The 14,313-nt window shown below is 41.4% G+C and overlaps 1 protein-coding gene across 2 annotated transcripts in view; it reads left to right on the top strand.

Moving 5' to 3' along the window:
* The first annotated feature begins 7,697 nt into the window (after nt 1–7,697).
* The window catches only part of nfixb (nuclear factor I/Xb), an 86,283-nt gene continuing 79,667 nt past the window's right edge, over nt 7,698–14,313 (top strand). For both annotated transcript variants that reach the window (XM_085933155.1, XM_085933151.1), the window contains exon 1: nt 7,698–8,323. In XM_085933155.1, coding sequence (XP_085789281.1) covers nt 8,321–8,323 — 3 coding nt within the window. In that variant the 5' untranslated portion in view covers nt 7,698–8,320. The remainder of the gene's footprint in view (nt 8,324–14,313) is intronic.

The raw sequence follows: 14,313 nt of genomic DNA, 5'->3' as shown, positions 1-14,313 counted from the left end.
GCTTAAACTTTGTATACACTATGCTTCCAAATTTTTATAGTGCCAGTGCATGTATTTGACATTAAAAATAAATAAATAAAAATCTAACAAAAACGTCCAAAGGTGTATACACAGATTCATTGTGTACCTTCTGCCATCTAGTGGAATAATATTTCATTGTTATTAAATCTAACTCACTGGCATATTGGATGAACAGATATTTGTAGTAAATCAAAACTTTTCTGACCAACTGTGATTCATTTGCATGATGATCTTGATAACTCATTGCCACAAACTACACAACACTTTTTTTTTTATCAATATAAATTGAATTCCAACCCACATTGTATGTTATTCACCAGTAACATCAAGTGAAATCTAACTAAGATGTGCTCACACCAGACGGACTGACTAAGAGCCACGACTTGACAGCTCACACTATATGTTTGAAACATTGCTGTTCCACTTCCTGTATGTAATGCTAGCATGCTTTTAAACTCTTGCCAGCTGTCAAAACAAATCAAGAAAGACAGAATGCTAACAACAAATCTACAATATGTGCCTTAGAACCAAATTGCTCCAGAAATTGCTGATTGCAAATTAACTTGACGCTCTATATATATTGGCTAATGTAACGTATAAGCTTTGGTGTGAATGAGTGAGTGACTGGGGTTGCTTCCATCCATTTCCATATTACCGCGGGTCATCTGGGCACGGCGCCAATCCCGGTGCTTTTCGACCCCGCCGAGGCCTAGCGAGATTAAAAACAGCACTGAATCATGGCTGGAAGCTCCAGACTGATGCAAAGTGTGCAAGGGAAAGGCGGAGAAATGGGCTGGGTCGCACAATAGGTCATCTAACGCTTTTAAAAATCCCAACCCGTGCCAAAAGCGCCACGACGATGGGCCTTTTTAATTGCGGCTCGTCACACATTTCATCACCTCTTGTCAACTACGGCGGATGTATAACACGGAGACGAGCGCAACACGTACTCATCGCTCGGGGAATACACGCCATGATAATAGCCCTCTCTTCACAAGCTGTTTGTTAATGAAGTCATACATAAACATACAGCTGTGCATCGTGATGGGGAGAGAAGGCGCTAAAGAGTGACGTGGGCCGCGCGCATGCACAAGCTAGCTGGCAAGAACCCGCAGACGCCGTTGGATCAAATGTGAGCGACCATCCATTGGATTGAGCACACCAACACAAACAAAAGGGCCTAAGCGATTCAGCTCAGACATTTCGTCTTTATTTCCTATAACAAGCTTGACTAAATCAAATCCACAATAATAGAGTCCATGTGTGCCGCCGCCAAGTGTTTACAACCACTGCAGAAAATGACTTTTTTTTTTTGTTTGTTTTTATTATTTGATCAGCCACAGATTTCCCTCCGTTTTTGAATGCATAGAAACAAGAGAAAGGCTTAAGGGCTGAGTTTCATGGACTGGAAATGGGATTTTATTTGACATCTATTGCAGCATTAAAAAAAAAAAAATAACCACCATGTTCTATCAATGAGTTCTTAAACTCAGGATGTCAAAACTTTGTTGTTTTTTAAATACGTAAGACGTTTGTTCACCACACGGCAAACCGAGGACTCATACAATCATCCAAAAATGATCTCAAATTTCATTTTTCATGATGTGTTGCTTCATACATCCATGCAGGGTAACCTCAATATGTTGCTTCAGGGTTGCCGCTTCAGAGTGCACATGGCAGAAGAAGCATTTGGACCAGCAAAGCGAGAAGCACAGCTGCTTGGACAGGACTTCTGTGTCCCCTCTTTCTCCAAACACACACACACACATACATACAGTATATATTCAACCACACACTCTACCACTCAAGTTGTAGCAGCATCCTACTCCTAAACAGCCCCCCCTTCCTTCTCCCCCTATTGACATCTTCATATTTTTATCAACAGCCAGCCCCAAGAAGAGGATTCCGGCGTGGGAGGCAGCGTGGCAGTATGGAATGGCGTGGGAAAGGTGGCAGCTGTGTTATGACTTTTCTGCCAGGTCATGGTGCATGGTAGGATGGATGCCTCCTGTCTCTGCTTGACTCTGTAATGACCAATCAGTGTGTTTGTCTTCCCTTCCTCTGTCATTTTATGCTGGAAAAATATGTCGCAATAGTTCATGCACGCTTGGTGTTTACCATATTGAAGTCCACTGGGAAAAAAGAAAAAGTTTTGAATTTTAGGAGTCAAAAATGATGAGCCAAAGATAGTCATTTAATTTGTCAACATGTTGATGAGCTGTGATACTTTCTTTATTAACTTTCTGCTTCAATCTAGTCACAAGATACTTTGGATGGAGACATTAACATGATTGACTACATCAAACATATCTAGTTCTTATCCCAAAGGATGTGAGATTTTAATTTAAACCCACCAGAGGAAATTTTATTAAGGCCGTGATCCACTCACGAGACATCAATCTATGTCTAGTTTTCGTTTTAAACGTTTTCTAACTAGAGACCGTACTTTGCTTGCCTTTTTGTTATTTTCACCTTTGACCTCTACATACTTTATTCCTGTCTCCTGCGTGTGTGTGGCGTTCAGGTAAATGATTCTACCGTGACAACATCAATCACCCCCATCTCTTGATATATGTATTTTTTTATTTATTATTTGTGCAACGTGCAGGCAGCGTTGATCACAGAGGTGTCTCGAGGCCTGACACAGTTTGTAAACCCGAGGGTTCCTCTCGGTGCCAGCCTGCTACACTCGCCGTTCGTTATATAGGCCAGAAGTAGACCCTCTTGCTTGGATGGGTGGGAATGTGCTGGGGATGGGGCGAGGGAGGGGGAGTCATGGAGGGATGGCAGCCAGAATTGGGGCCCCATGCAGGGATGTGGGAGGAGGGGTTTTAGGGTGCTAGGGGGCACAGAAAGGGGCATAGGCTGGGTATGGGCAGCCTGGCAAAAAAGAGCAGCCTCTCCATCTGCGCCACTCAATGCAAGTTGTGCACCCAAGCCACTCTATCGACTTTATTTGAATGTCTTTTAGGATTTATGCTTTCCTTTTTTTTTTGTAAACATTTTTTGTTGTTGTTATGAGTATGGATTAAGATGAGGCTGCCAGGCAAGAGAGTTATAGGAAGGCAATAGTGTTTGTTTTAGTACCACTAAGCCGATTCCCAAAATGATGTCATTATAATTGTCATTTATCATGGTTGGTAATAGATTAAAAAAAGAAATCTTGATCAAATCTAATCTAATTTGGTACACGTTTGCAGAGGAGGTATAATATTCAACACAAGTTTCTGCCAGATCTGATCCAAATTGCACATTTGGTAGCAATTTAATGGAATCCCATTTAACATGTTGAGGAGAATACAGTTTATCTCTGACAAATCTTATCAGATCAGCTTGTCATTTGTCATGCTTATGTGGGATCTTATTATCCATTACACAAGAAATTCTGAATCTTAGTAAACATTAGCCTCCTTTTAGCTATTAAGATCTGAAATTATTGTGGTTCACTCACTCAATTGGAACATCAGTAAATGTTTGCTCGTGTTTATTTGATTTTTTTTGGGGGGGGTGGCTTTGTTAGTTTTAGTTCAGAACCTGTAATCAGTTGTTAAAAATATCGACCCTTTTCACTTTTTGTGTCAGTTTCTCGCTCAAGCAGTTTTTTTAGATTTAACCATCAGATGCATCCCTCACTCTCTTTCATCTCTCCCCACCCCCAGACAGACCCTCCCATAGGTGGCCATTTCTCTCCGTCTGGCTCGTCCCTTTCCTCTCACCCGGGTGACCCCTCCGCTACCGCCTCAGAAGGTCTTTCCCGTCACAGATACAGTATACCCAAACCATCCTATTTAACGGCACCCGTGTCTGGTTATCTCCTGGTGCTCTTGCGACTCTTTCTTTGTTTCCAACAACGCCGATCATTTGCTTTTATTTCCTTCCCCTTGATTCTCCTCTTTTCCTGCCCTGCAAGCGCACAGATGTCTGGCTTGGCCTGCAACACCTGCCTCGCCATGTGTTACTACCAAGTGTTGCCTTCAACTGCAGCAGTGCCCAGTGTTCATGTGTGTGTGTGTGTGTGTGTGTCTTTATTTTGGGGATGGGTGGGGGGAGTGGAAACCACAGAGTGAATATGAATCATGAATATTCATGTTGTTGTGGGGATACTATCGAATAGAAAATTGTACCACAGAGAAGACTCCATCCTTGGAAATAAAAGAGGGACTTAAAACAATTGGGTTATAAATTAGACCGACCCAATTTTCACCCAACTTCCTGAAAAACCTTTACAAGAATAATAATAGTTCCCTCCCTGTTTGCTTGTTCTCCCCGTGCCTGCGTGGGTTACTCGCACATCCCAAACACACACAAAGGCAAGACCTGCAGGGCGAAGTGCTGAAATTAACAACTCGTGATGCATGCAGATGAATGATTGGTTGAGCCTGGGGCTTTGCTGATAGCTGATTGGCTCCGTGGAGGATTTGACATGGAGAGGAGGCTATGTAAGTGTGCAAATACATGTGTGCTCGGATCTCTCAGGGTATCCCACACACTCGTTCGTCTCTTATCAGGCAAGCACAAGGCCCCGCTAGACGAGTAGTGCTCTCAGCAGAGCTGGACTACCAGCTCACTGTTTTATCTTCTACTGGCAAAGACATCTTTTATAGGTCTGATTAACTCACTGCGCGACTTGCCTTGTCTAGGGCGGGATAATGAGAGGTGGTGTGTAATTGTGATTGTAGATAGACGCATATTTTCAGATTACGGTTTGTTTTACTGCCATTTAGGTGTACTAGTAAGTAAGTTGCTGTTTGATTGCAAAGCTACAATTATCGACAGCTACCACCTCAACCAAACTATGAAACAGTCGGGAGCACTTTTGTGACTATTCTGTAGCCACGCTGCTCAATTTAATCCATCATGGCTTTGGAGAGATACTTTTATAACCCTTTTTTTTTTTTTTCTTTTGACTGTCTGTCCGCCTTATAAAATGAAGCGATAGAATTTCCTCGGGTTTTAAGTGCAGCCTATACCACCAGAGAATGTCATCTGTGGGGTGCGGTGGGGGGAAATGAAGGGATGAGTCTACCAAGCCTCCCAATATCCTCCACCCTACCAACACCATAGGAGAAAGCAGAGCTGGTATAATCTCCTTTTTTGGCACTCCATGAAAGAGAGACGAACAGCCACAAGGGTCTTGGTCCACTTAGATGTGCTGCCCCTCACCCCAATGGTCTACATGTTATCGTTTCTTTCCCGCTTTTTTTTCCCCTGCTCCTCATTCGTCTTTCAACTTTGGTCTCAAACGTGTCACACTTTTTTCATTTAAAGTACTCTCACTTTTGGGCGAAGGGTATAAAGGGCCCTCTCCGTTGTTTGTCAAGTGCTCATCAAGACACAAAGATCCAAAAATTGAAATGAATAATTGTCAAAATGATCAATTGGAAGACATTTTGAATTGAAAATCCGATCTACAATTTTACATGACTGTACAATTGGTTGAATTTCCATCACTGCATTATTGGACGGAATTGATGCCATGATTTATAAGATACGTTTTGCTCCTCTACATAAATCACAAAAGTGAAGTTACATTATCCTCATGTCAAAGGTCATGATTATTAATCGTTTTTTTTTTTGGGTGAAGTGATTGGCATTCCTGAAATCATCATGATGGAATGTAGGGATTACACCTGTTAATTTAGGATGTTGTAACTTGATCATGATGATCATGATGATGATGGCGACAGCAAAGCAGTGACATAATATTGACCGAATCATGTTAGAATGTTTTGAGAAAAAAAAGGAAATACAACTTTTTTTTTTTTTTTAGGCAAAAACATTATGTATGTTTGTTTTAATTGATAAATTAAAATGAATGGACAATTATGAGGCTAAATAGCTACACATTGTATTTGAAGATGGACTCATTGGTTCTTTCTTTCTTTCTTTCTTTCTTTCTTTCTTTCTTTCTTTCTTTCTTTCTTTCTTTCTTTCTTTCTTTCTTTCTTTCTTTCTTTCTTTCTTTCTTTCTTTCTTTCTTTCTTTCAGTTCCATTTGAGTCCAATCGATGTTTTTCGTGTATTTGAATAGATTTGTGAAGCCGCGTGCACGCTGGCCTCCAACCATAATGGCTACTTTATAGGCAAGTCAAATGCGTCCATTCGTTCACAACGAAATGAGAGAATAGACGCGGTTGAAGCGGGTTCGAATGGGCCTGCCAAGGTCAACATTCTTAAATGGACCGTTGCCCAGTGGAGCTTTTGTCTCAAAAGTTGATGCTAAAAGCTCAAGTCAAGACGACGCAAGTGGGCCTTGCAGCGTTCGGTGCGTGCACGCGCATTCACGTTTGCGCGTCACATTGCCATTACGCGCGATAGGAACAACCTGTCCATCAAAACAAATTTAATATTTATTTTTTGATGCATGTTGTTGCGCTCGCATTGCACGCCCCTTTAAGCAGGTTTTGGGATAGGCCTGTTACATAACGATGCCAAATAAAAGAACAAATATTGCTGTGGGAGCATAAAATACAACATAAATCCGTTCGCATTTTGTTGCTAAGAAGATTATTAAATCGCCGTATTATGATTTAGGCCTTATGTTTATGAGACCATAAGGAGTTTTCTTTTTTTTTTTTTTAATCCGAGTATGTCCAAAATCGAGCCAATTAAACTTTTGAGGCTTAATTAAAATATTAGTCTGATGCAATCGTATGTTTTATTTGTCTTGTTTCGTGAATTTCACATTGAACATCATTTATATAGTACACGTGCTGTGGCAATAATGTGTTTTGCATGCGTATTTAATTAAAAACAAATAATTTCCTTGGCTGGACATGCCATCACGTTAATATTAAGAACCTAATTCATGTTTAATACTTACTCTCTTCAAAATTAATTGTGTCTTATAAATAAAAACAGAAATACATTCTTGTTATTGAAATTCTTGAGCAGATTTATACAAAGTGGATTTGGACCAAATGGACATGGATATAGATTTCTGGATTCTGCACATAAATTATATTACAAAATATTCAAATATGTAAAATGAAAAAAAAACTCATTTTTGGAAACAACAAAAAAAAATCCCAAAAATCTACGATTGACCATTTTGCATCTCGTACCTTTGCACATCCATTTGATGCTTTTGGCAGGAGGGACCAAACCCACAGGGCCTCAAAACGTATAGTGACAGACAATCCATCATGTCAATACATGTTTAATTTCAAGAAATTCGTCCAAGACGCATTAGGTATCATTTAAAACGAGATTGACTCGAGGTGTAAGATTATTGTCTTGCTCGCGTTTTCAAATTTTGAAAAGGTATCTGTAAAATAAATCCCATATTTTTAGAGCATCCTTGTGGATCACATGGGATGCTCTGACGCTTCCTTACGATTTGGTTATTTTAATCAGCTCCTTTTCCTTATATCGCATTTCGCCCTCCATCCCAAAATAACGCGTTTTCACGAGCAGCACCCGAACCGATGCTCGCTCGCTCGCTCGCTGGCTCGCTCGCTCCCTCCCGTCGTCCATCGGCCTCGAGCTGCCCCTATAGCTGCGCTGGAGCCGGTGCGGTCTCGCTAATCCCCCCTTTGCGTCCATGCTTTCCTCTGAGCCGGTATTTAATTCCTCTAAACCCCCAGCTGCCGCCCTGCTTCCTCACTGAGCACGACAGACTGCGCACCGCTGCGGTTATTAATAATTCAGCCGCCCTTCGCTCCGCGGCCACAGGAGGAGACCGCGCGTCCTCGCCTGCTTGGTCCAGCTTCTGGTGCTTTACGCGCCGCGTGCAAGTCACTCCGCGGTCCGTTTTTTTTTGCACGATCGCTTTTACATTGGGTTTATTCTGCAATTCACTTCCATCGCAAATCGCCAAGGAAGGAACAGCGCGCTTGTCCTTGGTCACCGTGCGCCAGCTCCGGAGATCAACCAAGCTCTTCGGAACTTTTCCCCCCCGCGCGTGAAGCGAGTTGGACCGCAGTTAGTGGAAGGAAGCATGCAGCTGGTTCGAACCGGTGAGCGGCTCGGCTAAACGAGACTCCACGACTCACGCTGCAAAGCAGAGAGATCTTTCTCTCTTGACCGCCAGTCGAATTTGGATGGAAATATGACGCACCTTGCATGAAGAAGTCAGCCAGCAGACGACTTGGATTACAGCCCGCAGTTTACATTCAAAACAACAACAACAATGTTTACCAAACCGGCTTTGCTTCCGGTATTTTAAAGCCAAGCTGAACGAGAAACCGAACGCTTTCTTTTCTCCCACAAACTTTTTTTTTTTTTTTGGAAGCCAAACTTTTTTTTCAGAGTGGAAAATGGGTCTCTGAGAGGCTTTTGGCATCTTTCCCTACACCACAATGGTACGTGCTGTGTAAACCAATAATTTGCTCATTTGTGCAGTCAGCTTTAAACGTGATTGTTAACAGCGCATGCATTTAATGATGTTTGGGTTTTTATTGTTAATAACTTTGTGTGCTTATATGGTGCAGAGGTCCCATCACATCATGTTTAAAAAAAAAACAGACCTTGTTGTATTATTTCGAAATATTCTGTCTGCTTTCTCAATCTCTGAGCTGTCCTGATGACTGAAGACTTAAGAAGCCTCCACCCTTCTATTCATAGTTACATATATGATATGCACTATCATATCATACGGTGTAAGCAGACAACCAAAAGGCGCCCTACAAGTTGAGTAAAGGTTGTTGACATGTCAAGTGCTTGCAAAGTCAAAGTTATCTTTGGAAACTCGGCTGCAAGTGGAGCTTTCAACGATACACTGTTTTTTGTTTTTTTTGGGGGGTGTAATTATGCAAAATGTCTCCATTCCGCATGTTGGTTACTTGTGAAATTCATTGACCAGGCAATTTTTGTGATATTACTCATTCTAACCAATTCCAGATAAAAAGCCCTTTTCTCTTATTTGCTGAAATTGGCAAAAATACACAAAAACCTCACAGTTTGTCAGCCTATCACAAAAAAATGTGTGCAGTTTACAGATGAACTGTGATATATAACTTGCACATCATTGACCCTTCCATGAGTTCTATTTTCTACTTTTTCCAGCGTTGAACTTGAGCCAGTTGTTCAGGGAACCTCCCACATACAACCTTCTCAAGTTGCAGGAAGACATCTTATTTGCACATGAATATGGGAGATTATTAGTATGAATAATTATTTGTTTACAAGAATTCGAGCTAATGTGGCAGATCTTCAAAAAAAAAAAAAAGTAAAAAGGATAGAGAATTCAGGACAAGTCTCGTGTGGGATTATGTTGATTTGTAAGTCTCCTGCTATTCGCATCTTATTTTTTTAAAATAACAGCAAAAGTCGCAGCAAATAATTTTGCAGTGTGATGAAGTATGTGTTGAACCGTGTGAGGTTTCTCTGGAGGCGGAATCCTTCACAGTGTCATACAAACACCACTTGGATGATTTATACCTGCCACTATAGTGACTTGTCCAAATATGCTGTAGAGCAAATGGGATGTTTAACCTCTTGCCCGGTCGCCCTCAAAAAGTGCTATGTCTAAAAATTCTGGTTCAAAAAGTTTGAATATAACACAGATATAAGAAATATTTTATGATTTAAAGAGGGGGGGCTTGACCTCCCCCTGAAATATCCTTGCCCCCTCCCCCCCAGGTTCAGTTAATTGACTTTTGGGTATTTCCTATTTTTTTCAGGGATTTCTTTTCAATAATAATTGAGTCAACTCATTACTTGGTTCAAGCAAGTCTCAAGTCAGAAGTTGATGTCGTATGAGATTTGACATACGTCTCTCACGAAGGCAGTCGTTCCTTACTCCGTAATTTCAAATTGTATGACTTGAGGGGCATTTCCGTGTGTGTGTGTGTGTGTGTGTGTGTGTGTGTGTGAGGCCTGCTCCATGATTAGCGGTTTGTACAGTGTGATTGCTGTCTTGGCTGTCATTCATCCCCACACAGAATAGTTACGCTGTTAGGCCCGTCCGTCTTAAACTTGACATTTTCCTGGAAAGGTCAACTTTTTATGCAAAAGATGTAATTTAACGGTGGGAAACTGGGCGGAATCATTGATTTTTCTTGTACCGTTGCACAAACCACATCAGAAGTCAGAAGAATAAGAAAAAACACTCTAGATTAGTGCTGGAACGCAAAGCTCGTGATTTAAAAAAGATTAAATCCGCACTGTATTTCCAAACCAATATTGCTCATTATTATTTATTCATTGTACAAAGAGTTTTTATTAGTCAGGCAATGTTCTATGATACGTAACCTGTTTAGGGTCGGGAGTTGCATTGCACCTTGTTTGTGTTTCTATACACACAGGGACGGAACTGGGGGGGGCTGCTGGGGAGTTTCCCCCCTCCTTATTCAGTCACACAGCACATACAGTAGAGTGTTTGCATTTGCACCATTGCTGAGTGGCATGTGAAAAAATGCTGAACGAGTCAGACTCCTTAAGAATGAACTGACTTCATTTTTGTCACATACACACCCTTTGATGACATGTAAGCGGTGTGCAAGGAAGAGCGAGAAGAAGGCTTGACTTCATGTATTTTACATTGCTGGAGTTTTGCAGGAAATACTGAGGTCTTGTGGAAAGTTATGAGTGATGGCGGGTCTCTCTCTGAAGTTGCGTGCCGCATATGTGGTTTCATTTGACTGTTGGAAAATCCAAATTGAGTGGCTTCACTGTAAAAGTAATTTAGGTGTAGAGTATTTGAATTCCCCCTTGTAACTCGATCAAATAGCCCTTTAAATGAAAAGTTACAGGAAGAACACACATTTCACTTCAAATAATGAAAGAAAATTCAAAATACTTTTCCCCACCATTCGAGCATTGAGAATTAAAGCACACATCACACATCCGATTTCTTGTCAGGCTAAAATGAGCCAAATAGCCAAAATGGAATTTGAAATCATTTCAATGGGGGAAACAATGATTTGATAGTGACAAACATTCATTTTGTCAAGATGTTCTAGTACTTCACCATCACAAATAAAGACACGTGTTAAGTCGTCTTACTTGGTCTCACAGCTGATAACACTGTTAACGCTCTCTCACAGCTTCAATTACTTTGTCAAGACTTAACTCTCACATTAATTGCTTTCACAGGACATCCAGGCGGCACACCAGCTGTGTAACAGAGTCATTTGAATCGATTTCATTTGGGAATGACTTGCTGTGTCATTTGAATTTGAAAATAAAATCACAGCAACAATACATGTCTTTTCTCACTTCTCCATCCTCTTTAGGGTTTTAATGAGGAATTACAGCCAATAGCATTATTCATTACACAGCGCTTGCCAACTATTTATCACTGCAACAATATTAGCATATTTGTTTGAATTTCCATCACTTTTTTTTTTTTTCATAACCAGGTTTTAGCATTTTTAATAATCTGGCATGGAGTATGTCTCACCAAACTGAATGCTGAAGCAAGACCAGTGGCAAGCCCCAGAAACATACTAAAAATCCTTTTAAACATACACACACACACACACACACACACACACACACACACACACACACACACACACACACACACACACACACACACACACACACACTCTGCTCTAATTACCGCCTCCCTCCCTCCCTGGTATTGCTCACTTCTTAGATGCAGGTGTAAAATATCACATTTTCTCAGCAATTCTCCCTGGGGTGGCGCTGGCTCGGGCTCACACAACACCAATTTCCCCTTTATTTTTTTTCTCGACAAACAACGTCCTCCTCCCCATCCTTCCCATACTTTGATATTCCTGCCACATCTGCGCAGGTTTGTTAGCTTGTTAGCAGGTGAAGAATGAGGACGCAATTAAGTTGGAATGAAGTGGGACGAGGCGAGGTGCATGTTCTGTCCTGGCGAAAGGGCCACTTCTCTGACGCTCCGAAAAACGCCCGGCTCGTGGCAATCGGAAGGGCTGTTCGCTAATTGTGAGGGTACCTGCCTCTCGTGATCGTTCGGAGACTGTCGAGACCCAGGTGGTTTATGAGCTGCTGTGTGAAGTCTGAGCGATGGCGAAGGGTGGGCCATATGTATATGTGCTCTGATTAATCCAGCGCCATGAAACCTGGCCAACTTCAGCATCCCTATTAAGAGCTGTCATGCTTTATGAGAGGTGAAGATAACCGGCGAGCGGATGAGACGACGAGATTAATACCGCAAAACTGTACTGTACTCACTCGAATGCGGTCAAGTTTGATATTTCGCTGGGTCTCGTTTAAAAAGCGGGAAATGTGCATCATCTGCGACAAAAGCATACTTTTCAACAGCGATTCCAAATTCCAATCACAGCAGAACCAAAAGCTGACAGTCGTCCATTCATCAAAAGTAGTCGTTGAAACCCACCGTGACCGAATAAACTGGACTAAAACGCTGAAGTAGCAAATCCAGATTCCGAAAGTAAAACTCATTTTGTCCTTAGCCGCAGGTCCTTTGAATTTGCCACCTCTGCTATGTCATCAGTTATCTTTGACTCAAAACTAGATTAAAAATGTCATCAAACTTGACTCGCCTAAAAATAGCATGCACGTGACTTGAACGATAAACTAGACAGACCGTCAAAAACAACACCGACACATCAGGCGGCCATTGCAAAACCAAAACAATTGGCCTTGATGAGTGTTGACGGCGATAAAAAGATCATCTGATCACTTTTCACCTTTCTGTCTACTTGAACCTGATTTGTTGTGTGCGAATCATTTCTCACCGTTCAAACTCTTAACAAAAACAGGCACTTTGAATTGCTAGTCTGCCTTCTTTTCAGCTACTCTGTGATTATAAACAGAGTAAAATATATCCCTCAGCTGCTCCGGCCAGTTTAAGAGCTTAAAAGAAAGCCCAGAGAAGTTGACAAGGGCAACATTTAGTGGGACAAATGGTTTCCCTCCGGTGTTATCCCACCAATTGACGATGACAAGAGAGGATGGATGCCGAGGCCCGACGCCATGCGCTATGTTTTGGCTTCCATTATTCCCGCTTTCACATTGACGCAAAGGCTTCACGTGGCTCGTGCTCGAGCCATGCCGACTGCGCTTAACAAAACCAATGTTGATCTTGCCCTAATCAATCCGACCTTTTTACCAAAACAAACTGAGTGGATTCACACAAGAAGATGCCCTTCCTGTGTTTGAGTCAAAGGGAAAAGGCTCGAGCCGTAACCTCTCATTCAGCCGGATATGAATAGCCTGTGTCTTTCGCTTTCAAACCGCAGCGCGCTTAGCCAGAGTCTGAAACTTATTATAGTTGTGTGTTTATGTATGTGTCTCTTCATGTATTTGTTCAAGTGCAATCCCGTGTCACAGTTTGCACATGTGCGTGTTTTTGCAATATGTAACGGCTTAAGTGACCTAATGTTTGCTTTGATTAAAAAAAAAATGCTGACATGCCAGTTAAAATAGCATAACTTGGTTGCTATGCTATTGCTTGCTCCATTTTGCTGCTCTTATTTATCTATTTATTTATTTATTGTTTATTATTTGGGTTATTTGCTTCTTACTTATTCGTTGCTCTTGTCTGTTCGTTTTTACTCTTTGTGCTATTTGATGTGAGCGTTGTGTACTGTCTAGTCACCGTGGGACGGTGGGAAACGTAATTTCGATCTCTTTGTGTGCCTGGCATGTGAAGAAATTGACAATAAAGCGGACTTTGACTTTGACTGTATTTGTTCCATCTTTGTTTCTGATGATGACATAAAAATTCAGAGAAATAAGTTTGGTTGTCCTCATGTCCGCTACCCAACCATTCAGTTTAGGTTTCCTTCTCTTAACTCTTGAGTTATTATTATTATTTTTTAACCTGGCAACTTCCACATTCACCTAACAGGTTCAGCTTATTAAAAAAAAAAAAAACACACAAATTTAATTCAGATATCAGGTCTGACATGTCCCACAGCATACAAATGACTTTGCATGATGTATTTATACAAATACAAGTCATTTTAACTACAACAAAAGAAAATTAGTATTTTGAAAAAAGGAAAGACCTCCACCAAGGCTGCAAATCTGAAGTCCTGTAGGTGGCGATAATATACATGTATCGCTCCGATGTATGGCGAGTGTATGTAATGTGTGCATGTGTGCATGACTTTCTCTGTGCGTGTGTGTGTGGGAATGATTTTTGCTGAATCAGTGAGCAATGCAGGTGAAATGGCAGCGACAGGAAATGCCATTGTGCTGGAGTATTGTGTGTTGCCACCACAGCTAAACACTTTGCTCTCCATTCAAGTTGCAATGAGAGATTGGCTTCAACCCTCCCCGCACAACACACACATTTGAGAGAATTATTTGAATGATATGTGATCAGATGTGGTGGGACCGTTTCAGTTTTTGATCTTTCGGAAGCGTTTGCCATTGAAACTGCTGTTGA

Source organism: Syngnathus leptorhynchus, chromosome 16 (assembly GCF_054491065.1).
Source record: "Syngnathus leptorhynchus isolate UIUO chromosome 16, UIUO_Slep, whole genome shotgun sequence".
Lineage (NCBI taxonomy): Eukaryota > Metazoa > Chordata > Actinopteri > Syngnathiformes > Syngnathidae > Syngnathus > Syngnathus leptorhynchus.
The sequence above is the reverse complement of the archived record's forward strand: the minus strand, read 5'-3'. Positions and strand labels throughout refer to the sequence as shown.